Source organism: Aristolochia californica, unplaced genomic scaffold, assembly GCF_029961685.1.
Source record: "Aristolochia californica isolate CCGP_79_NKW_82.1479 unplaced genomic scaffold, dmAriCali1.0.hap1 SCAF_6, whole genome shotgun sequence".
Lineage (NCBI taxonomy): Eukaryota > Viridiplantae > Streptophyta > Magnoliopsida > Piperales > Aristolochiaceae > Aristolochia > Aristolochia californica.
The window spans coordinates 4117691-4142703 of NW_027182257.1; the positions used below are offsets into that span (position 1 = coordinate 4117691).

General features: G+C 37.5%; 1 protein-coding gene across 4 annotated transcripts in view; it reads left to right on the forward strand.

Moving 5' to 3' along the window:
• Positions 1-23747, forward strand: part of LOC137935523 (uncharacterized) — a 44147-nt gene extending 20400 nt beyond the window's left edge. For 3 of the 4 annotated variants that reach the window (XM_068780168.1, XM_068780166.1, XM_068780167.1), the window contains exons 8-23: positions 745-800; positions 899-998; positions 1430-1547; positions 1656-1868; positions 6173-6491; positions 6583-6676; positions 6760-6868; positions 6981-7249; positions 7341-7468; positions 7613-7847; positions 8063-8248; positions 8336-8616; positions 22115-22322; positions 22421-22660; positions 23036-23121; positions 23335-23747. In XM_068780168.1, coding sequence (XP_068636269.1) covers positions 745-800; positions 899-998; positions 1430-1547; positions 1656-1868; positions 6173-6491; positions 6583-6676; positions 6760-6868; positions 6981-7249; positions 7341-7468; positions 7613-7847; positions 8063-8248; positions 8336-8616; positions 22115-22322; positions 22421-22660; positions 23036-23121; positions 23335-23485 — 2793 coding nt within the window. In that variant the 3' untranslated portion in view covers positions 23486-23747. Of the gene's footprint in view, positions 1-744; positions 801-898; positions 999-1429; positions 1548-1655; positions 1869-6172; positions 6492-6582; positions 6677-6759; positions 6869-6980; positions 7250-7340; positions 7469-7612; positions 7848-8062; positions 8249-8335; positions 8617-22114; positions 22323-22420; positions 22661-23035; positions 23122-23334 lie in introns of those variants that run through there. The other variant, XM_068780169.1, reaches the window with a different exon arrangement.
• Positions 23748-25013: the final 1266 nt, after the last annotated feature.

Consider the following 25013-nt stretch of genomic DNA (forward strand, 5'->3'; position numbering starts at 1 on the left):
CTTACCTCTTCATCTCCTCTACAATAACTTTCACCTAATTTTTTCCAGCCACTACGCCTCCCTCTTTCACCCTTTCCCTACACTTAGCTGAAGAAGATAGGTACTCCACAAGAGGGTTCTATCAATGGGTTTTGCAGAAATTATGTACATGGGATGCTCCGCAAGAGGGTTCCAGTGGAGGCTGATGAAAAAGTTATACCCATGATGGAAAACAAATTCAAGGGTATTTTGGTCATTTCACCTTATCAGTAGATTTATATTTCTATGTAATCTTGTTCCCTATGTTTAATTATGTCTACGGTTCAAGTTTCATGTACATAGGATGTATAGAATGGGAGATGTAAGGAGGTAAGGCATTTAATTTTAAGTGGGGGGCATTTTTTTAAATTTATTCAGAATCACTTAATTAAATAGAGAGGGGTGTATTTAGTTTAAGTGAAGGCATTTAGTACGAGCAACTTCTGTCAGGCAGTGTATTTCAGACTGTTTTGTCATTTGTGCTGATTTAATATTGCACCTCTGAGAAAAAAAGTGGTGATAAAGAGGCTGACCTAGAAATGGAAATAACACCTGATAGAGCAGATTCTGATATTGTCTGATGTAGTTATTGTCCTTGATATAGTTGGGACAAGGCCTTTGAGATAAGATATCTTCTTCTCTTAGTTATTTAGTGACTTTCTTTTGTACATAGATTCTTTTTTTTCATGTAAATCAATTTTTTTTTTTTTTTTGGACATTTGTTAGGTTGGACCAGGTTCGTTGCTGCAGGCGCCATTGGATGATGCCAATGATAATAATCTGTGAGTTCGTTTGTCATATAGCAATATATTATATTGATGGTTTAAACAATTCCTTTTTGTTACATCCATCTTAACAATTTAAATGTCTTTTTTGCCAGGGATATTAAATCACACTGCGAGAATCAAGCTTGCCCAATGGAATTGATCACTCCTCCAGAAGATTGTCATGTGAACAATTCATTGTCATTTACACTTCAAGTAAGAAGTCATTGCTATTATATGTTACCAGTGCTTCATCTGTTTTATGTACCTTAGTTTTCCTATTTGTATTTCACAGGTGTAAAGTTCTAAAATAATATGTCAACGGAAATCAAATTATGCTTCTCCCTCTTCATTTCCATTGTGTTGCTAACTAAACCTCAAACCTGTGTCACATCCAACAAAATATGAATGTTAAACTTTTTTAAATCTTTCTTTCAATTAATGGACCTGGTCGATGATGCATTTGTTTAAAGAAAAGGCAATCAATAATGCTTCAATTAGTGAGTTCAGGAGCCAGAAACGTCTTACTGTTAGAGAGTTGTATGCTTTTCCATTCTCTATTTCAACACATTTCGAGTACCAGCAACTATTTATTTAATTTTACCTTCATTATACACTCAAATTTTAAAGGCTTGAATTTCTGGCAGATATGTCGGGTCGAAGACCTTACTATTAGTGGTCTTGTAAAAGGAAGTATTATTCACATCCACAGATCAAAAACTGTTACTATCGAGACTGGCGGAATGATAAGTGCATCTGAACTAGGTGATCTATAGTTTACATATTTGAGTTTATTGATTTACACCTTGCATTTTATCCTGTATTTATCTTTGTATACCTTTTTCTCTGACCAAATCAGGGACACTTTGACAGGCTGTGAAGAAGGTCTTGGAAAAGGAACATATTCAAGATTTGGAGTTGGAGGTGGTGCAGGACATGGAGGACGAGGGGGATTAGGTGTTTTCAATGGGAGGTTAAGTGAAGGTGGTCCAAAGTATGGTGATGCGGACCTTCCTTGCGAGTTAGGAAGTGGAAGTGGGGGTCCAGGTGACCTGAAACAACATGTTGCTGGAGGTGGAATGATTGGTAAACCAAATCTTCCTGTAACTTGTTCTTTGCAACAATAAATATCCAATGCAAGATATCCTAAGTTTTTTGGAGTGGATCTTATTAGATAAGTTATTTAGGAATTTTGTACTTGAATGGGTGCTGTGATCGTAATTTTTATTGGATCTCAGTCTTATTTCAGTGTCACTTGATTCTCTCATCTACTGGATTAACTTTATCATCTTGGTCGTTTTGAATGCTTATAATTTTTCAGTTCGTGTCTAGAAGATGTTTGGTGTATGAGAAGACAGTTATTTTGCAAGGTGTCTTGCATGGAACCTTAGTTGATTAAAAGAAATTGGTGCACTGGGAAAAGTTAAACTATGGTTTAACTTGTAGCTAGCTGGAAGATAAATCAAACTTGAGGAATTTTTTTTATCTTATTAAATAATAGAAGAAGCTAATAAAAGCTAAAAGTATCTTATAAATGTGCCTTCCACCTGTTTGTATTGGCATCTGAGGCTGATTTTGCATTGCATGGTACTGTATATTAGGCACATGTTGCACAACTAGGGCCCTTATGGGACTCTATATAAGTTCAAATTATTGTAGATTGATTAACAGTGCATTTTAATCAATATCTGTCGAGAGTTGTCTCACATTGGGCTCATCAATTATAAGGTTGAGCTTTGGAGTTGAATATCTTCCTTTATGGTATCACTGCCAGATTAACAGTGAATCTCTTACATAATCTGTTGAGTGTTGTCTCACATTGGGCTCCTAAAATCTAACCTTGTGCTTTAGAGTTGGATCTCTTCCTTTATGGTATCACTGCTAATATCTGACCATTCCTTTTAAATATATATATTTTTTTGAAGAATCCTTTTAAATATTTTCATTCAAACTCTTTCCTAGATTCTAATATCCAGTGCAACTTGAAGGTGATTTAGTGAATATTATCTCTTGGATATCCAAGAAATGAGCACCTCCTAGGATGTTGGGTCAAATGTCTGATGAAATATTTGACATTACAGCCTCTTGAGCTTTTGATTCTCCCATGTTCCACGAGAAGCTAACAGTTTGTCAGATGTTCTAGCAATAGATGGAGTCTTCTGAGGTTTCCATTGGGACTTTGTAGTCTAGGGATTTTGTTCCCTTGTATGATGTATTCTTTATTTTTTTTCTTAATAAAGCTATCACCATCTTCAAAAAAAATGGACTCTCCTATTTCGAAATTCGATTTGGGGAAAAGCCCCAATTTTTGTTTTTTTTATTTTTTCCTCTTCACTAATTGGACAATCCATTGTTATTATTTTTCTTCACTGCCATTCCTTTCATCAGAAATTTGTTTATTTTCAAAAAAATTGAGGATCTTAATTTTGTCCAATTGTCTTCCTTTAGTGATGGCTTCTAACTCTCGTTCTAATCCTTTTGATCAGTTCATATTCATTATCTCCATTAAATTTCATCATTCTTTGTGTTCATAATGGATTGTCTCCCTAAACCCTAAACCCTAAACTCATCATTTCCAAAATGGAGTGTGTTCATAATTTTTTCATGCTATCCATTCTCAGTTTTTATTGCAATTTAAGGACAATAAGTTTTAACAAAGCCAATTTTTATCACGACATTCCTTCAAGTTCTCCTTTTTCCTCACTAATAACTATGAAACTTTGATTTGAGAAATTATTCACATTTCAAAGCACCCTGTGATGTTCGGTCTAAGGCCCATCCCAAATGATTAGCCAACTTAGGAAGTCTCTTTCTCAACTAATAAACTCAAGATCTTTGTATTCATTAATCCATGTGAGATTATTCCTTAACAACCCCCCTCACGTGGAGGCCCTTTTTGTGGCTCTACAAGTGAATAATTTGGGTGGAAGCCCACATATGAGTACTTGCTCTGATAGCATGTGAAGTTGGGTCCAAGGCCCATCCCAAAATGACTAGCCAACTTATGAAGCCTCTTTCCCAACTAATAAACTCAAACACTTTGTACTCATTAATCCATGTGGGACTATTCCTTAACACACCCAATCTAGTTTAAGTAGCATAATTAGAAAGTATTCCATGGGTTTGCCAATAGGCGAATTCATCTCTATTTTGATTCCACTTATGGCATTAAAAAAGAGTGAACTTTAGGGTTTTGGAGAAGGAGAGAGAGAGAAAAGAGAAATAAATCAGAGTTCTGGAATGACTCTGTGAGGGGGATCGAGTTTGACCCCCAGAGCTTTTATAGAGTCCTGAAATACAATTACAAAAATGCCCCTAGTCACTTAAAAACACTTAAACCCTTATATCTCCTGACATATTTACTCAAATCACATGAAACTTGAACTAGAGATAAAACTAAGCACATAGAATAAGATAGTGTAGCTTTTGGACTTTGTATGAAATGTAAAATGACGAAATTGCCCTTCAATAAATTTTCTAACAGGCATGATTTCTAATTCTGTGGCGAGCCTTGCAAATACTGGTACAAGAACAGGTTTGATGAGCCTTCACCAATAATTGGGCCTCCACCTAAAATTGTCCATGTGCCTGAAGGCAAGGTGAATTGTCTCTCATGAGCAATGTCAATAAAATCTGACTTGTTCACCGAACTGATGAAGTGATGGTCCAACCCAGTTCAACTGCGGTTGACCACTAATGGATCTGGTATGATGTCATATGTTAAAAAAATATGTTAATCAGGGGAAGTTGGTTCTCCGATTTCATCTTGTTGAAGGGGGAAGAGGGGAGCCCCTTTTGCCTTTTTCTGGAGACAAGGGCCCTTCCTCAGCTGGTGGAAGAAAGTGAGAGGGGTGGGGTTTGGCCTCCTCTCGCCCTTTGCTTTCACCCTCCCCTGTCATTTAGAGTGAAAGGAATAGATGAGAAGAGGGGTGGCAGACCCCTCCCCCTCCCCCTTTCTCTGTAAGTCTGATTTACAGATTTATAGAGAAAGGGCGAGGGGGCGAGTTTCGTTTAGATTGAAGGATGCCTCTTCCTACGCCAGTGCTTGAGAGTCCAGGGGGGCTTGTGTTCTACATTGCATAGTGACGTCTGACCCAAGAGCCAGGCCGGGTCAGTTGGTTCACTTGTTGAACCGGCCAACCCTGCCTGATCAACTGGTTTTTGACCCAAATCTGGATCTTCGATTTGTTTGATATGGACATGGCTATGGGTTCAGCTGACCCTGATTCAATTGGCCAGGCGAGTCCCAGTTTTATAACTATGGGAGTGTTGAGAATTTTCCCACATCGTATATAATGTTATCTAAAACTTAACATAAAAAAAATGGGTTGGACCTTTCCATTTTCAGCTTGAGTGTTTTTGTTGGATTTCATTCTTCAAAAGTACGTTCGAGCAATGTTTTTGCTGACTTTCTCATGCCTAAAAAAAAAGAAAAAGAAAGCTAGTAATTCCAATTATAATTTGAATTTATACACTAAAAAAATATACACATTTGTACTCTTTGCTCCCTTGGGAGCTCTTTCAATGGATTCCTCTTTTCTCGCTGCTATAAAAGAAAAGACACATTTATCTACTATAAATTTCTTAGTTTTTCGATGTTTTTTTTTTTTTTTCACTTTCATAGACAGAATGCCCTCTGTAACTTGCTTCTGGAAAATTTCAGAAAACATTTTGCTACTCTAGTTTCAGAAATATATCACTGGTGCCATATGGTGACGTTTATGACATAGATGGCACCTTTCTTCTGCCTTAGAGTTCTGTTTTTTTCATGAAATTTCTCTTTTACTTTTGCAGACCATTGTGTCTCTTTTACTTTTCTCAGACAATCATGTAGCAGATGTGTTAGCAAAGTCGGGTGTCACAAGATTTTATTTGTTGGGGATTCTCTCTCCACTGGGGGCTAAGAGCTTTCCTCTCCCCTTTTCTTTGTTTTTTTTCCCTGAATTAATGAATCATCATTTTTTTTTTAAAAAAAAAAAAAAGACGCATAGAGCTTCATCATTTTCATCATGTGAGATGACAAACATGATTGATTTCTTTTACATGATCTATTATTTGGTAATATAATTTTGTATATAGACCAAAGTCTCTTACCATATTCAGTTTTCAATGTTTAGGCTTCACTATCTGCTGCAATCTTGAAAAACATTAGATAGTCCTTAAAGTGGTTTTGTGGTATTTGCATGGGAACAATGGTGTTCGTTTCACTTTTTGTGATTTTGTGGTAACTCTTTCATAGGTAGTTTCTAATTTGCACAGTATCCATAGCCTTGTGTTATAGTGAAGTATATAATGGAATTCAGATGTCACAGAAATGGAATCCTAGTTGACTCTGTGTGTAATATAATTTTTTCCATTGTTTCATTTTGTTTTTCCTTTTTTCCTCCTAGTGATGGGCTCAATGAAGTGGCCATTGTCGAGATTAGATATCTATGGATCATTAAGGGCAGATGGTCAAAGCTGTTCTGATGCAAATCAAAATGGTACTCTGAGAGGCGGGCTCGGTGGTGGGTCTGGTGGTACAGTTCTCGTTTTCCTCCAGACACTTACACTTGGCAATAACTCATCCTTATCTCTTGCTGGGGGGCATGGTGGCCGAATTGGAGGTGGTGGAGGTGGCGGTGGACGTGTTCATTTTGATTGGTCTAACATGGCTGTAGGAGATGAATATGTTCCATTTGCCACTGTAAATGGTACAATTGACTCAAGGTATTGGTTAATCATGACACTCATGATCTTCAATAATTATATGATTAAGAAAAATCCACACTTCTTAATTACTATGAGCTTTCTGGAACAGTGGAGGCATCGGGAGTGGTGATGGTCATAATGGTGAGGAGGGTACTACTACAGGAAGAAAGTGCCCTAGAGGGCTTTATGGCACATTCTGCATTGTATGATTCATTACCTTCTGGCTATTGCACTTCTCTGGACTTTTATCTTGTCCTAATATGTGTGTTTTGTTGTTGTTTTGCAGGAATGCCCTGTTGGTACTTATAAAGATTTAGAAGGTTCAGACCCTTCACTATGCATTCCTTGTGCACTTGAACGTATACCTCATCGTGCAGATTTTGTTTATGTTCGAGGTTAGCTCTTCTATCATTTTCCTCACTCATGCATAACAGTCATTTCTGGTCATATATATTTTTTTGTTACCCTGTCTGTTAGGTACTAATTGAGTTCATCTATTCAATGCAGGAGGCGTTGCTCAATCCTCTTGCCCATATAAATGTGTATCAGAGAAGTATAGGATGCCAAACTGCTATACGCCTCTTGAAGATTTGATATATGCATTTGGAGGACCTTGGCCTTTTGCAATTCTTGTAACTTTCACTCTAGTCTTCCTATCTGTTTTACTAAGTGCCTTAAGAATAAAATTAGTTGGTTCGAGCTACTCTTGCCAAGCCACAAACTCTTTCGAAAGGCGAGGCCCCCATTCTTTCCCATACCTGTTGTCTTTGGCGGAGGTACTTACTTTACACTTCTATCATTCCAGTTCCAAATTAACAGATGTAGTAATTCCAGTTCTTTCCTCACGATGTCATCTTTGAAACTAAGGTTCGTGGCACCAACAGAGCTGAGGAGACTCAAAGCCATGTGCACAGAATGTACTTTATGGGACCCAATACATTCAGAGAACCCTGGCATCTTCCCTATTCTCCACCTGATGCAATCATTGAGATCGTGTAAGTACATGTGTCTACATAATTAGAGCCCACAACTCTTTTTAGAAAAAGAAAACAAGAATTACTTCATAGATTAATATGTGCCTAAAAAAATTGTGATGATTATGTATTTCTCTTTGCTTATGTGGTGAATTTTGCCAATAGATATGAAGACGCATTCAATAGATTCATTGATGAAATCAACTCTGTCGCTGCATATGAATGGTGGGAAGGATCTGTGCATAGCATTCTTTCAGTTCTTGCTTATCCGTGTGCCTGGTCTTGGAAGCAGTGGCGCCGTAGAAATAAGATTCATCGACTACAGGAGTATGTGAAGTCGGAGTATGATCATTCATGCCTACGCTCATGCAGGTCACGAGCTCTTTACAAAGGGATGAAGGTATGTTTTAGTATCTTCCCATGAGCCAAACTTTCTGGGTGACTTTGGAGATAATTTGAGCTAAATGTTTCTGACCGGGAACTTAGAACTGCTCGAATTTGTGCCATAGTTCAAACGCTGGAATTATATTTCTTTCTTGTGACTCAGCTAGAAAAAAATATGTATATTTCTTCCTCATGATTGAAACAATTTTATTTGAGTGTTAATGGTTGCAGGTGGGTTCAACTCCAGATTTGATGATTGCTTATATTGACTTCTTCCTTGGTGGAGATGAGAAGAGGATGGATTTGGCATCCATTCCACAAAGGTTCCCCATGTGCATTTTATTTGGTGGTGATGGGAGTTATATGTCACCTTACCATCTACACAGTGACACACTTCTTTCCAATCTAATTGGACAGGTATTTATTTATCAAATAAGAAACAAAAATCAACTGCTTGATATGTCTTCATGACAATAACTTGTATCTCTCCCTTTCTTTCTCCAGTATGTACCTGCAACTATCTGGAATCGGTTTGTAGCTGGTTTTAATGCTCAACTAAGAACTGTGAGGCAGGGTTCTGTTCGATCTGCACTAGTTCCTGTAATTAAATGGATAAACAGTCATGGGAATCCCCAACTTCAGTCCCATGGTGTTAGAATTGACCTTGGATGGTTCCAGGCCACTGCTTCTGGCTACTATCAGCTTGGTATCCTGGTGTCAGCAGGCAATATGATGCTACAAAATATGCATGACATTTTGGAGACAAGTAGCAATGACCTTGTAAGGTATCTTTGTTTCCTAGAGTTTTGGGTGGGGCTTCTTCAGACATGGCACTTACAACATGCTTATATCTTTCATTTCAGAAAAAAAGGTTGCACTAGTTCCATTTCTTATATTGTAGAAGCCTATCAATTACTTTGAAAGTAAACAAATTAGACAATATATGAATCCTATCATGATATGAAAAAATTCTAACAAAATCTTGATAGTGGCTCAATCTAGAAACACTTGACATGTTGTAGAAGCTACAATTAGATTTATGGATGGATCTAGAAACAACTAAGAACAATAAAACAGGTGCAAGACAAATTTGAGCTAGACATGCTTTGGAGGTTTATTAATATGAGTATGAAAGAACATTGCCAAAAACAAAAGGACGATATAAAAATAACCTCCCTATCCATTTGTTAAGAATTGTCCCACATGGATCTTGTGAAGCGGGAAAAAATCTCGTATTGAGTAAACTTCAGAGTGGTAATTAGGTTATAAGGTTAAGGAACAGGCCTTCTAAATGATTAGTCATTTTGGGATGGAACCGGGCTCAACCTGATAGTAGTGTTAGACCAAGTTGTGTGCGTGGGCTGAAGCCTAGTGTGTGCTTCCGAGGTTGTTTGTGTTGTCTGGGCTCATGAGTTGAGAGTCAGGTTGTTCATGTGTAAAGTGGACTCGTCACAAGCTTGTTATGTGTAAGCGTGGATGTGAAGGGGAGTGTGAAGTGGAAAAAAGTCCCACATTGAAAAATCTTGAAAAGTAGTAATTAGGTTATAAGGTTGAGCAATAGGCCTCCTAAATGGCAAGTCATTTTGGGATGAAACCGGGCTCAACTCAGTAGATCTAAGATTAGAAAATTTCTATATTCATGGGATTTCAGCTAGTCTCTTTGGGATGGACTTGAACCCCATTTTAATATTGTATTAAAGTGGGTGTCATCTATAGGCCTTCACCCTATATTGTCCATGTTTAGGAGCTATGAAGAGGGCCCATGTGTGCCAGGGGAGTCCCACATGGATCTAGGATTAGAGTTTTTTTGTATTTATTACTTAGGAAGTGGTGACTTGACTTCGGTGACTTCGGTTTTAGATGGACCTGGACACAACTTTAACACCATTTATTTATTACCTCATGGAAAATAGCAAAGAAGAAGGGAGATAGAAGGAGGAAAAAGAAGAAAGGTAGACGGAATAAGCAGTCGTTAGGGCTGAAACTCGAGCCCTTTCTATTTAATTAACTCACTTAAGTGAAAGTCAGACAATTACAAAAATGCCCTTCGTTAGATAGAATTTAATAACTCCCTAAATACTTATCAGAATAGCTTGAAACTAGAAAAATAGACTCCTATCATGTTACTTAATTTATTGCAACAATTAGAGGAACACACACACACACACACACAAATTGGAATGGCCAAAATGCCCTTTTATATGTATTTCAACAATTTCAATGTTCTCCCTCAAACTAGAGCATAAATATCAAATAGCCCCAGCTTGTCACAACATGAATGATGCTCATGTCTTCCAAAGGTTTGGTAAATATATCACAAAGTTGGTTAGATGATGTCATATACTGTATAACAAACTTTTCTTGCATTATCACATCTCTGGTGAAATAATAGTCTACCTCAATATGTTTGATTCTCTAATGGAAAACCGGATTATTTGCTATAAAAATTCCTGCCTAATTATCATACTTCATAACCATAGGCTCTGTGATGTGAAAGTCCAATTCCACCAAAACAGATTTTACCCACATGAGTTCACTCATGACTTCAGCATTGGATCTGGCCACTGCACTTTGTTTCTTACTCAAACTAACAAGATTACCTCCAACAAAGCAATAATAACCTATTGTGGACCTCCTATCAATCTTGCATCTTGCATATTCCGTCACAGAGTAGCCTAATACATCGATGTTCCCATGAGAGTTATACAGCAAACCTTTCTCTCGAGCACCTTTGAGATATCTCAAAACTCTATGTGCAGCCTCTAAGTGTAATTTACAAGGGTGCTCCATAAATTGGCTTATCACTCTCACTATAAAAGATATATCTGGCCTTGTAACAGTGGCATAAATTAATTTACCCACTAAGCATCTGTACTGAGTTTTATGCTTAAGTTCAGGATTTTGATCATCGTGGAGACTGACATTGGAAATCATGTAACATGTCTAGGGCATACTTCCTCTGAGACGAAACAATGCCCTTTTTGTTTCTTACCATCTCAATACCAAGAAACTATTTTAACTGTCCTTGTCCTAAGGCCTTTGTTTGAAATTGCTTTGCCAAATACTCTTTGACCTCACAACTTCCTTTCGAATCACTTCTCGTCAACACAATATCATCCACTTATACAACAAGAATCACGATTTCTAATCGTCTTTTCAATACAAACATGGAATGGTCATAATGACTCGGTACAAACGCAAAATTCAGAACAACTTTACTGAACTTGTCAAACCAAGCCCTAGGGCTCTGCTTCAAACCATAATTGCCTTCCGCAACTTGCATATCTTTCCGGTCTCCTCCTCAGCAAGATACTCAGGAGGTTGCTCCATATACACTTCTTCCTGTAAATCTCATTGAGAAAGACATTTTTAATATTTAATTGATGTAAGGTCCATCCTTTAATTACTGCCATAGACATAAGAATGCGGGTGGGTGTAAGATGAGCAATAGGAGAAACATTAATACTATAGGTTTGGGTGTATCCCTTTACCAAACCACCCCTTATTCACTACCACAAACATAAGCATGCAAACGGATGTAAGACAAGCGACAGGAGAAAACATCTCGTATACATCAACTCTATAGGTCTGGGTGTATCCTTATACCTCTCAATACTTCCATCAACTTGATACTTGATGATATATACCCATGGACATCCTATAATGGCTACACCTTCAGATGGTTGACAAAGTGTCCACATGCTCCAAGAAATCAAGGTCTCTATTTCTGCATCCATAGCTTATTCCACTTAGGCAAACATTAAGGCCTCCTACACTATATGGGGAATAGAAGAATCGATAAGGAAAAGGCAAAGGTTTTATAGGAAAGAGACAAAAAATCAAGAGACACATATTTAGAGTCATGATCTTTTTCCTTTTCTGAGTGCGATGGCTAAAGCTGAATCAGAAGGTCCAGTACCTGTACATGAAGAATCCGATCGTGGAACTTGGGAAGGAGCCTCTTGTTGCTATATGTGGTGGTGTTGGTATACTTGGAGCTTTAAGTGTTAACATGATGGTAAAGGTGTAGTGTACCTACATTGGAGTCATCCATAATAGCTATAGGAACTGGGTTTTCATTAACCGAACCCAAAGGGAGTGGGGGAAACACACCTCATGATGAAAAATAAGGTGTATTCTCCAAAAATAGGACATCTGCAGAAATATAAGTTTTTCTTGTATGAGGATTATAGCACCTATGTCTCTTTTGATAATGAGAATAACCCTGAAAAACACGTTTAATGGACCCAAAAACTCGTGGATAGACGTCAAATACCTTACTTTGAGGTTTTAGGATCACAATGTGAGAACCACGTCTCTCTAAAAAGACAAAGGAACATTTGTTTGACATAACAAAGTACGTGTGACCTCAAGTAGGTGTTTATTTTTGCATTCAGCCACCACATTTTGCTGAGCCGTGTAGGTAAATGTAGTTTGATGTATAATACCATGTAAGTCACAAAATGATTTGAATTTTTTATTAAGAAATTCCAATATCAATATGAAAGATGTGAATAGATGTGCCAAACTGGGTTTTTATTTCCTTGAAAAACTTTGAAAATACATCAAAGTCATCTATAAAGGACAAAATATTTAAAACCAAAGATACTTGGGACTCTACATTGGCCCCATACATTTGAATGAACCAAATCAAAAGGACTACTACTTTGCTCGAACTATCTGGAAAATGTGATCTATGATGCTTTCCAAGCTGACATGATTCACATTCGAAAGACAGATTAGACGGTGAAGGAAGTGACGAAGCTTAGCTACAGATAGATGCCCCAAAGGCAAGTGCCACAAATACGGTGAAGTATGTGCTAATAAGCCAAAGCTTTTGGATCATTCATGTCATCCAGTAAATAGAGCTCACCCTTTTCATGCTCGGAACCAATCATCTTCTTCATTAGCCAATCTACAAATCTTGAAAAACACACAAAGGTTATAGAACAATTCAAAGATTTAGTAATGTTACTAACAGACAAAAGGTTAACTGGAATTTAGGAAATTTGCCAGGGTGACAATATGGTAAATTTGTGAAGGAAGAACTAATGAGAATAAGGTGGGCATATCTGACCTATGTCTAGACGCTTCTGCATCAATGATCCAAGATGGACTAGAGGATGCATGCAACGCAATCATACCTGAATTTGCCATCGTGGCACTTGCTATGGACGAAGATCCTATGTCCTAATTTGTGGAGGATGATGACGTGGATGTCAATTGACTTAAGCACTAAAGTAACTGCTGAATATTTCTCTTCAAGTTTCGTTGCTTGAAACCTTCTCATCTCTAGCTGAACTAGAGTTTGCCCATGCTGGTTTTCCAAATTTATCCTAACATTTGTTTGAAAAATCTTTACTTCTCCCACAACGGATACACCTTCTACCACCCCTATCACCATAATGTCCCGAAAGGCTAGGCAAGTTTGCTTAGATGTAGGCCTGATCAAGATTCAAGTCAAGGCTGAAATAAACCCTCTAGGGGCATAAACAAGCATATGAACTGCTTAAAAGGCAGGCTAGCTATCAACCAAGTGATTATGCCACAAAACAAGAGAAAGAGATTGGACCTTTACTCACTCAGGTATGCAAATTTGGCGAAATCTCCAAAGTACGGGTCATTGGCCTATAGCAAGGAAGAACAAGGTTGAATAGGACTGCTCACGCTTGCTTTTACTGCTTTGATACCATAAAAAATAGCAATGAAGAAGAGAGATAGAAGGAGGAAGAAGGAGAAAGGAAGAAGAGGCAAGAGAGAGATAGAAAGAGTGCGTGGAATAAGCACGCGTGAGGGCTGAAAATTGAGCCCTCCCTAATTAATTAACTCACTTAAGTGAAAGTTAGACAATTTATAATAATTACCTCTTTTTTTATGAAATGTGTGAATATTATAAACAGAGGAAAGAAAATACAACCTATAGAGTGGGGCCACCCTCCCCAATAAGGTTTTGGAGGGAGTTTCCCCGTTTAGCATGGGAGTCCACCAGGTGATTGGCGGATCTAGGGGTGTGGGTCCTAGTACAATTAAGGGAGGAAGAGATACTACAAATTCCTTGGATAGTGCCTTATGGCATGCAATATTCAGAGCCATCATTTGGAAAGGGTGCACTTTGTGGCGAGAATAAGATTTTCGTAAGAAAGGAATGAGATTAAGTGCATGACAAGAGGACCCAAGCAAAAACAGAAAATTGCATTAATCTCAGATCTGATAGTGTGCTTCCAACGAATACACTAATGGAATGTGATTTCCTCAATCTTGTCAAATAGTTACCAAGAAGCGGCCAGGAGGTGTTCATTTCCTTGATGCCCATGATATTACGGAGTACCCTACAACTAGGAGAGGATCTGTGTAGTGGTGAGTACAGACCTTCAAACCTTGGAGTGTCTTCAACTCGGCTTTTGTTTAGTCATATATCAAAAGCAGAGCACACCAAACAAACGAAATCATCATCCTCTAAATTATTCCTATGTTATGGAATGGAACAGGTTGACTTGAATATGAATTAGAAACTTAAATATATTGCTGCTATTATTGATCTTCTCAATGACTTTCTTAAATTTATCAAATTTTGTTTTTTGGAGTCAATTTAATGGACGCTTCTAAGGTTGATGTGTTGGAATAGTCCTATTTGCAAAGAGTCCTAATTTTAGTTAGTCATGTTGGAATGAACCTAGACTAAATTTTAACATAGTATTTGATCATGTAGACCTCCACACATTGTTGTCAATGTGTAGGCCTACATGTGGGAGATGTCTTAGAATAGTTCTACATGGTTCCAAGATTTGAAATGTGTTGGGCCTATTACTTAGGAAGAGTCCTCCAACTTTGGCTACTCATGTTAGGATGGACCTAGACCCAACTTTTAACATCAAGCTTCTTTCAAATTCTGGGATATTGATTATGAGCTATATCTGGATCTCCTTAACTCTCCCCTTCTGAAGCTATCTACTTTGGTAGCTCTTAGATGCAATCATGGAGAGAATTTGGAAACTTCTCTTATGTTAAATCTGCTTGTTTTTTAAATGCAACAAGTGGCTATTTCTATGCTTCAACTTGTGTTTTTGGTGCTACTGTTCGATTACTAGAATCAACAATTGTAGCTTGTAGGATAGTGAGTCCTCTTCCATACGTTTGTGAACCAATCTAGTGTCATCAAAGCAATCTCCCAAGCTTCGTTCTTGATTTGTGATACCAACTTGACATTGTCTAGAAGTTAGAGTAGGATTTATGAATGAATTCAGCACAATGAAGAAGAAAAAAGATTTGAGCTGAAAGTAATTTGCAATTTGACTGAAGTAGCGAACAAAAAGTTAAAAAGTGTTACAACAACCCCCTTAAATCCCATATTGTTGCCTTTTAGAACTATTAAAGTTGGGTCCAAGTCCTTCCCAAACTGACTAACCAAGTTAGAAAATCTCTTTTCCAACAAATAAGTCCAGGATTGATCCATGTGGGACTATTCTTTAACATTCCCCCTCATATGTAGGCTCTCTTTGTGGCTTTTACACTTGGATACTATAGGTGGAGGCCCATGTACGAGTACTTACTTTGATACTATGATAAGATTGAGTCTGGTTCTATCCTAAAATACCTAACCAAGTTATGAAACCTCTTTCCCAACTAATAAGTCCATGTGGGACTATTCTTTAACAAGGATGATTTTTTCCAATTAAAACTCTATTGCAAAGTTGCCAAGTACTTTACCAATGTTAGAACTTCGCTCTTGCATTTTCTGCTTTAACTAATCACAAGTTAGTTATAGGTAACTTTGACGTAGTTGAATAAAACAAAAAGCAAATAGAAAAATTCTAAAATCTAATCAAGGAAACAACTGAGATGCTAATCATTGGTTTGTTACTTTCGAGTTTTCAAAACAAAAGAACTATTTCTAAATGAAGATGTAAGAGTCTCTACCCAATGACTTCCAAAATATGACTCTTCTAAAATTAAAATTGTTGATTGGCTTCTAGGAAAAACTACTAAAAGAAGATAATCACTGAATTTCCAAAAATGGATAGGTATTAGAAGTTAAGATTTTTGTGACCTTTTATTCCTTTTCCTTGGAAATGTCTTTCTAGAGAATTAGCTTTCTATATGCTTTGCTTGACAATTCACTTTAACTTTCCTTTAGATGTGTGTGGAGAACTCCATGTTTTAATTATTAGTCTCTTAGAAATTCTTTTTTTCAATGCTTTTTTTTTTTTGAGTAAAAAAGGTGTGAATATTTTTTTTAATGCTATTCTATCAATTAAAGCAATTTTAATTATGAAAATGGGGGCCAGTGCAGTTCAAAATGATTACCCAAATTTGGACCTTTTCTTCCAAAATAATAAGCTCAGGATTAAGCAATGCGGGTTTGTTCACCAACTAACAACCCCTCTTACACTAACGTGTCTAGCTTGAGAACACATGCATCCGCCTGAGAATGGTTGTCTTTTTATCCATCAATTCTCCTTGTAACATTCAGGTTACAGCTGAGACATGGCAAACATACAAATGAACATCTATGAGAAACAAATTGGGGCTTGGATTTTTGCACTGTTACCATATTAAATTTGGCGTAGCTTCACACTAAAATTAGTCCCCAAAATTAGAAGTTCTTCCAAGACTAAAATCAGTGTGGGGTTATTCACCAATCAACAATGCCTCTCACGCCTACTCATGACCAGATTGAGATGCGGAATGCATGTATGGGCCACAAAATGATGAAGCTTTCACCTCCTCAACATAAGATTTTAAACTTCCTATTTCCACTTCATGTTATGTCAAACACAAATCTCAATAAAATTTTAATATGTTTATATAATGAGTTCAAAATCAAGTTACGTGAAAAACAAAACTGCAATTATTGCTATGCATAATTCAAGAATCAAATAAAATTTCGCATTCTTCTCTTAATTTGTTATAGGTTTTACTGTAGAGACTCTAATGCATCTAAAATGACTGGTTTCTTACATATTAAGTAGCTTTTATTTTCTTGCTAAATGAATTCTCTCCAATGAAATTAAAACAAAATGGCTTTTGATGAATCTATGATCGCTTTCCATTCTGTGAACCCATTCTGAAATTTGTGATGTATAGGGGATTCAACTAGGTCCTACCTTCACAGTTAAAGACACCTTCAGTGCAATGGCCATTTTGTGATGCTTCTCAATGTGAGGTCTTGATTTCAAGTCTCTTGGATCTTTGGAGTTCTTGGGTGTCTGTCCATGCATACGTAATACTCCAATAAAAAAGGATGATGTTAGAAATCCATTGAAAGGCAATATCGTCATTCTGCACTTACTGTAATGTTCAGCAGTTATGTTATCTTATTCTAGTGTTTAGTTTGTTTGTAGTCCTCTTTTCGTGTAATTTGAACAAGTATGTAAGGAGATATAAGGGTTTAAGTGGTTTTTAAGTGATAGGGGTATTTCTGTCATTTGTACTGAAATTTCTTATAAATGGACTGGGGGTCGAGTTTGATACCCAAAGAGTCTTTTCAGAACTTTCTTTCTCACATCTCCTTCTCTTTTCTCTCTCTCAGTTTCTCTCCCTAAACTCTTAAATTTCACACTTTTTTATGGTATTAGAACAGTAGATCTTAGTTGGAAGCCTTTATTCTCCTCCAATTCTTTCCGTTGAAGCCTGCTAACTTCCTAGAAAGGGGATTTTTCCACATCTGCCTTACCTGGTTGGTAAAAATCTGTACTTGTTTTCTTCTTCTGCCATAACCCTGGGGTTGATGGCTTCTACTGTTGTTTGAGCAGTTCTAGGACTATTTACTGCTCCATGAGGGTTTATTTAGTGAAAAATCAGTCTTTTTGCACTGTGCACTCCCCAATACTAGGTCCTTTACCTGCGTCATCTTGAATCTTGCCGACATTAGCCCTAGTTTTCTGTGTTTTTCATGATTAATGCAAATTTAATTGCATAGAATTGGAATAGTGAGCTTTCAAACACATTATATTTTTGCCCTAACCCTAATTTGCGAAGTGGGGTCCACATAACTGTGATTTGTAGAAGTGTGTGGAAAGTGAAATTAGGGTTGAATTGGATTGTATCTTTATCTAATGGCTGATTCTGGTGAGTTTATTACCCCTTCAAGGGATTCTGGGAAGTCAGAAGGGAAAAATGTAATTATGATCACTTCTGAGAGATTGAGTGGCCAAAACTATCTGAGCTGGTCAAGATTAGTCGGACTATACTTGAAAGCTAAGAAGAAGTCTAAATTCATTTGGGACAAGCCTCTTGTCCCTTTGAATGACGACTGGGAAGCCAAAATTAGGTTAATGACCTAGTTGATTAACAACATTGATTCCAAGTTAAGAAATCAAGTTATAAATTATGACACTACTAAGGAGACGTGGATATTCTTAGAGTCTATTTATGCTCTGGAGAGCAACTTGTCACGTGCTTATGAACTATATGCCAAGATGTTTAGCCTCAAGAGAGGCCAAGGGTCATGAGATGCTACAATGAGTTGGTTGGTATACTACAGGATAAGTGTTTTCCATCCCTATATGATGAAAGGGAAACAAGAAAAAAACATGGACGAGTGCACATTGCAAAATTTTGGATGGTTTAGGGCCAGAATTTGATGTTGTGAGGGCATAGTTGTTGGCCTAAGAAGATGTTCAGTCCTTACCCACAGTTCTTAGCAGAGTATTGCGTGCAAAGAAAGCTATTATAGCTCAGGGAAGTAAAGATGTGACTAGTCTTTCTATATAAGCACTAAATACTCTAGGTTCCTCAGAGTCATATAGGGGCAGAGTGGAAGTACTAGAGGCTGAGGAAGAGATAGTCAAGGCAAAGGTAGAGGCAGAAGTGATACTAGGCCGGATAGGAAATGTGCACATCGAGGCTGCACCAATCATTTCTTTGACAAGTGTTGGGCGAAATTATGCCTCTAGCTTTGCCTTGATTCATAAAAAAAAAAAAGGTGTTGGGCGAAATTTGGTAAACTCACATTGTCCAACTCTTTTGTTCATGAGAGCACTGATGTGTCCCTTGAGCCAATAGTGAATATTGCACCTGCATTATTTTGATGAAATGCAACAGTTGGTTCAACATATGACACAATTGACTATTGCCTCCTCTTCAACTTCTATGACTTAGTTTTCCACTCTTATAGCCACATTGGCTAATTTAGGTACATCTTCTCTCCATGTCCGCACATCCTCCACCTGGGTTCTTGACTCAAGAGCTACTTCCCACTTTGTTCGATGATTTAAATGAGTCAATTGCTATCACACATGTCACCTTGGCTGATGGATCCATTTTTTTAGTTCAAGGAATGGGTACATTGGTTCCATTATCAATGAATTTCTTCGTAACCTTTTATCCTTCTTACTGTGTCTTTTGACGAAGAGGTTAATTGGTTCCACGCGTGAAAAGTGTACTTTACGTGGAGAGCCACCCACTAGATAATTTACTGCCATTGCACTCTACAGTCTCACCTTTACAATAGCATCTACGGTTTGGTCGTTCTTCTCATGCCAAATTGATTCAGCTCTTTCCTGCATTTCGGTCAAGTCTTTCCTTTTAGTGTGACTTAATGTCAGTTGAGCAAGCATCACCGAAAATCCTTTCCTCCAAGTCAATCTCAAAGCAGTCACTCATTTGATTCATTCTGATGTTTTGGGGCCTAGTATTTTTAGTTATAAGTACTTCTTTCGTTTATTGATGATTTTAGTTAATGTACTTGGGCGTATCTCCTATGGGAGAAATCTGGAGTATTTCTCCTATGTGTTCAAACTTTTATAATGAAATAAAGAATCAATTTGATACCTCTATTCGTGTACTTCGCATTGATAATGGTTTGAAGTTTATGAATTTGTCGTTTGATTTATTTTGTTAAGGTCATGGTATTATACACCAATCCTCTTGTGTTTTTACACCGCTGCAAAAAGGTATTATTGAATGTAAAAATCGTCATTTTTAGAAGTGGCTTGTACCATGTTTTTCCATATGAATTTACCAAAATCTTATCGGGTAATGCTATCCTCACTGCATGTTTCCTCATTAGCAGAATGCCTTCCTCAATTATCGGTGGTAAAATTCCTATACCAGTGTTACTGCCATCTTTATTTCCTTTGTCTTGTATTTTTGGGTGCATATGTTTTGCATGTCTTTGGTACCTCTAGGGACAAACTGTCTCCTCGGGCAGTCAAGTGTATTTTCTTGTGATACTCTTTTTTCTTCATCTTCCATAGATGTGTCTCCACCCATTTCTATTTCTAAGGTTGTTGCCCCCACTCCAGTGGAGGAGGTTCCTAGTCCGTTCCCTAATGCTACTGCAGAAAAACCACTGCAGGTTTATCACAGACGAAAAGTGATTCAAGATAAAGTTGTTCCTTCTCTCACACAATTAGAAAAGGTACTTGTTATCCATTGTGTAACTTTGTGTCTTTTGATTCACTCTCTTATCAGTTCAAACAATTTGGTATGTCCTTGTCCTTTTGTCCTATTCCTTCATTAGTGCAAGTGGCCCTTTCTTCTCCTCAGTGGAAGACAACTATAGATGTTGAATAGAGGCAGCTTATAATTGTGTGGCCTGCCTGCTGTTGCTACAGTTGTTGGCTGTAGATGGGTATATATTGTGAAGTATAAGCTGGATGGATCTATTGAAAGATACACGGCTAGATTGGTTGCTTAGGATACATAGACATATGGAGTTGGCTGTTTTTTGAGACTCTTCTCTTGTTGCATGTCTCTCTTCGGTTCGGATTTTGATGTCTATTGCAGTCAACCAAGGGTGGAGGTTGTGTCAGCTTGATATTAAAAATGCTTTTTATGGTGACTTGGATGAGGAAGTCTATTATATGGAGCAACCTCCTAGGTATGTTTCGTAGGAGGAGATTGACAAAGTATGCAAACTAAAAAAGTAATATACAGTCTCAAACAAAACCCTCGTGTATGGTTTGAGAAATTTAGTTAGGTGATCATGCCTATCGGATTTGCCAAGAGTCACTGTGCCCAATCACTCTTTGTCATGAGGAGATCGTCTAGTATTGTGGTACTACTAGTATATGTAGATGACATTATATTATTTGGTAGTAAAGTGGCAAACATTTTAGGAGGTAAAAACACATTTGGCAAATCATTTTCAGACTAAAAACCTGAGATCACTAAAATGCTTTTTGGGTATTGAAGTAGCTCGAAGCAAGGCGGGTCTTGTACCGACTCAGAGGAAATATGTCATAGACATGCTACATGAGTATGGGTTGTTGGGTGCTAAGCTTTATTATGGATAGAGCGGTGAACTCTGTGATAAGACATTGTGTTGTCAATTAGTTGAAAAATTCAAATATACCCACTGTTACTCGTCCTGACATTTCCTTTGATATCAGTTTTGTTAATCAATTCATTGAGTGCACTCGCAAGGTTCACCTAAAAGTTGCCCAACAGGTCTTAAGATATCTAAAAGGCGCACCCAGAAAAGGACTATTTTTTAAGCCTCATGATCAAATGAGGATAGAAGCCTTCTCAAATGTAGATTATGTCGGATCTAAGTTTGACCAAAAGTCTACCATAGGTTATGGCGTCTTTTTGGGAGGCAATCTGATAAGCTGGAAGAGCAAGAAACAAAATGTTCTAGCTCGTTCCAATGCTGAAGTTGAGTTTAGGGTCATGGCTCATAAAGTCAATGAATTGATGTGGGTTAGATCTGTGTTAAAAGAATTGAACTTACAACAGGATGGACCTATGACCATGTACTGTGAGAATCAAACAACTATATTCATTGAGGGAACCTAGTATTCCATAAAAGAACTAAACATGTCGACGTAGATTATCACTTTATTCGAGATGTAGTGATGAAGGAAGTTACCAAAGCGCTAGGAAGATGTGAATTTGACATTTTTTTTAGCAAGCTAGGCCTTAAAGATATGTACTCTCCTACTTGAGGGGGAGTGTTAGAAAATCTATTGAAGGGCAATATCGTCATTTTTCACTTACTCTGATGTCCAGTAGTTATCTTATTCTGACTTTAGCTTTGTCCCTAGTCCTATTTTCATATAATTTGAACTAGTATATAGAGTGATAAGGGCGTTTTTGTAATTTATACTAAAATTTCTTATAAAAGGACTGGGGAACCCCCAAGGAGAATCTTTTCAGAACTCTCGTTTTTCACATATCCTTCTCCTATTTCTTCCCTCTCAGTTTCTCTCTAAACACTTATTTCACACTGTTTTCATATAAAATAGTTAAATTTTTCTTCACTAATCTTTTCATGTGTCAGAATTTGTTAAATGATATTTGAGAGATAATATTTGAACCTTTTTTACTGATGTGTTCCAGGAAACATTCTGCAATTTCGCGTAAGAACCCAAAGCAGTTGCAGCAGGGTCAGTCACAGATCAGCATGGCAATATCTCGTAAAAGATTAACTGGAAGAATTAATGGGGGGATAATAAATGAGGCTACATTAAGCTCACTAGACTACAAGAGGGATTTTCTATTTCCTTTTTCTCTTCTGTTGCACAACACAAGACCAATTGGCTTTCAGGTAATATATAGAATGTGAATCTCCTTGTTTATGTTATATTTTATTCAACTCACCATATTTGGCTGACTGTTTTATCCTTGGAATTTCAATTTTGTTAGGATACACTTCAGCTGCTGATCACTCTCTTTCTCTTGGGAGATCTTACCATCACTCTTCTTACTTTGCTCCAATTCTACTGGATTTCTCTTGCCGCATTCCTTGTTATCTTGCTTATCCTTCCCCTGTCTTTGCTTTCCCCTTTTCCTGCCGGCTTGAATGCCCTATTTAGTCAAGGCCCTAGAAGATCTTCGCTTGCTCGAGTTTATGCATTGTGGAATGCAACATCTCTGTCAAACATTGTATGTGGAAACTCTTAACTTGATTTTAACTTTTAAGTCAAAAAGAATATATTTATCTATTTATCTAGTTGAATGTTGATTACACACACCTCAAAACTTCACACTTGAAACCCCTCATGTGATCATTGAACCAAAGGCACCTTACAAGAATATTAAGTAGGAAAGCCAGACTCTTCTGAGATGGTTGAAGTGGGTGCTTTTCCTATGATTATACACCCTTTGCCTGTAAATTAAGGCGTTATACTTGCTAGCAAAGTGGGCTCCTGTTCTCATATGGAAACATGTCATTAGTACTTGTTAATTTATGTCAATTTTTTCTTCTTCATTTGAGCAATTTTTTGTTTATTGAAGACAGTAATAATTGTTTTCTTGCAGGTTGTGGCATTCTTTTGTGGCTTTCTTCATTACGGGTTCTCACCATATGGTGTGCCTGAGGGGACCAATACATGGAACTCCAGAAGGTTAGCTTTCTGCTTCCTCACAATCTTGAGTTATAAGAAAAGAGTTTGCCATTCATTCTCAAATAATCAACACAGATGCCCATACCACATTCACTATGCCAAATGATATATTACCAAGCAGTGACCACTCGTCATCCAAAGCCCAGCTAATCATTTTATTCGATTGGAATTATTTGTGGCCAAGAATCTGAATTCTCAACTAAACACTTGCAGGGAGGATGACAAATGGTGGCTTCTCCCCACAGCCCTCCTACTAGTCAAGTCCTTGCAAGCCCGTACGGTGGATTGGCACATAGCAAATCTGGAGATTCAAGACCCGTCTCTATTCAACCATGATCCTGAAAAATTCTGGGGTGCCTTTTGAGACCTCGAGATGAAGCTTTCAACCATGACGCGCTGGTTTGACGGGCCTGTAGATTATTCTTGGGGTTGTAAATACGTAAAAAACGTTGTAAATCTTGTGTAGTTGTTTAGGGTTTGCATTTATAATTGTAGCAGTAGAAGGGTTGTTCATATATGTGTGTAGTACCAGGAAGTAGGCTGAACAGTTTCATTCTTTAACTCTTTACGTCTGACCATTTGTGATAATAGAAGGTCATTATTTTACTAAAATTCTAGTGCAAGTCTGTAACATAATTTTTGCTCTTTTTAAACAATTTACATTTTCTTTGTCGTGCGGTTGAAGTTAAATTTAAGACTGGCACCGTCAGCCTACTTCCATATTTAATAAGTTAAGATCATGTTTGTTATAAGACGATCAATGATAGTTAAACAAAGTAAAAATATGGCATTATTTTATCTTCAAATACATTCCACTTAAATAAATACTACTTCCACTTAGAAGGTTAGTCACAGGATCGTGAAGCTAGTGATTGAGGCTGCCCCACTCGATGAAGTTTTAGATGAGGAGGTGGTCCACACTTCACCAAGAGAGAAAAGTGAAAAGAGAGGAAGATGGCTTCGAGAGAATAGCTTTGAAGAGAGGTGCTAGATTTCTTGGCAGAGCTCAAAATAGGTCAATCCTGACGATTTCCTAATTGTTTTCCGACTTGTTATGCTTGGAAATCCTTACCTAAAAAATGACTCAATTTTCAAGGTAAGAATTTGCAAACGGATGTGTTTCCTGAAAATATGAGGCACTAATGATCCCTGAAAACGTATTTCTATCATAAACGCATGGAAAAGGCACTAGCATGGCTTAAGTGTTTCTTATTTGTTTTCTATATAGTTTATCTTTTGTTCCTTGACCATTTTAAGCAGGGTAATGAAACCTTACCCAGCCAACATCCCAATCAACTAGTTAAGTCTTAGGACAATTGATCCAAATAATAATAAAAAAAACCAAAGATTAAACAGGCATCACATCATAATAAGTTTTTTTATTATTGTTAAAATTTTAAAAATCATGTGATGAGGGATGATAGACGCCTTGCCTCCTCTTGTAGAAAGGGGGAGGCTGGAGCAGTTGTGAGTAGGGGTGGTATCAAACCGAACCAAACTCGAACCTGCATATGTTCGAGCTTTGCTTGATTTGAATACTTCGAACTTGAGCTCGAGCTTAGCCTTGTGCCCAAATTTTTTAACCGAGTTTGAGCTCTAGCTTAAGCTAGGTTCGAGCTTTAACCTACATTTAAAAGTATAAAAATAAAAAAATACAAAATATTGTGATGAACTTAGTGACAAAAGAGGTCTACGACGATGAACCAAGGTTGGCAGATTAGCCAAGACTAGAGTTCATGCTATGGTTTTCCCGGGGACAAAACATGGCGGATGGAGGCTGACGGCACAACCTAGCAGAGAGCTCTCAGCTCTTATGGTGGTGGACGGAACCACCACGATCTTCAAGGGTTGACGGCACAGTCCAGACAAAGAGCGTCACACTCTTTGGTTTC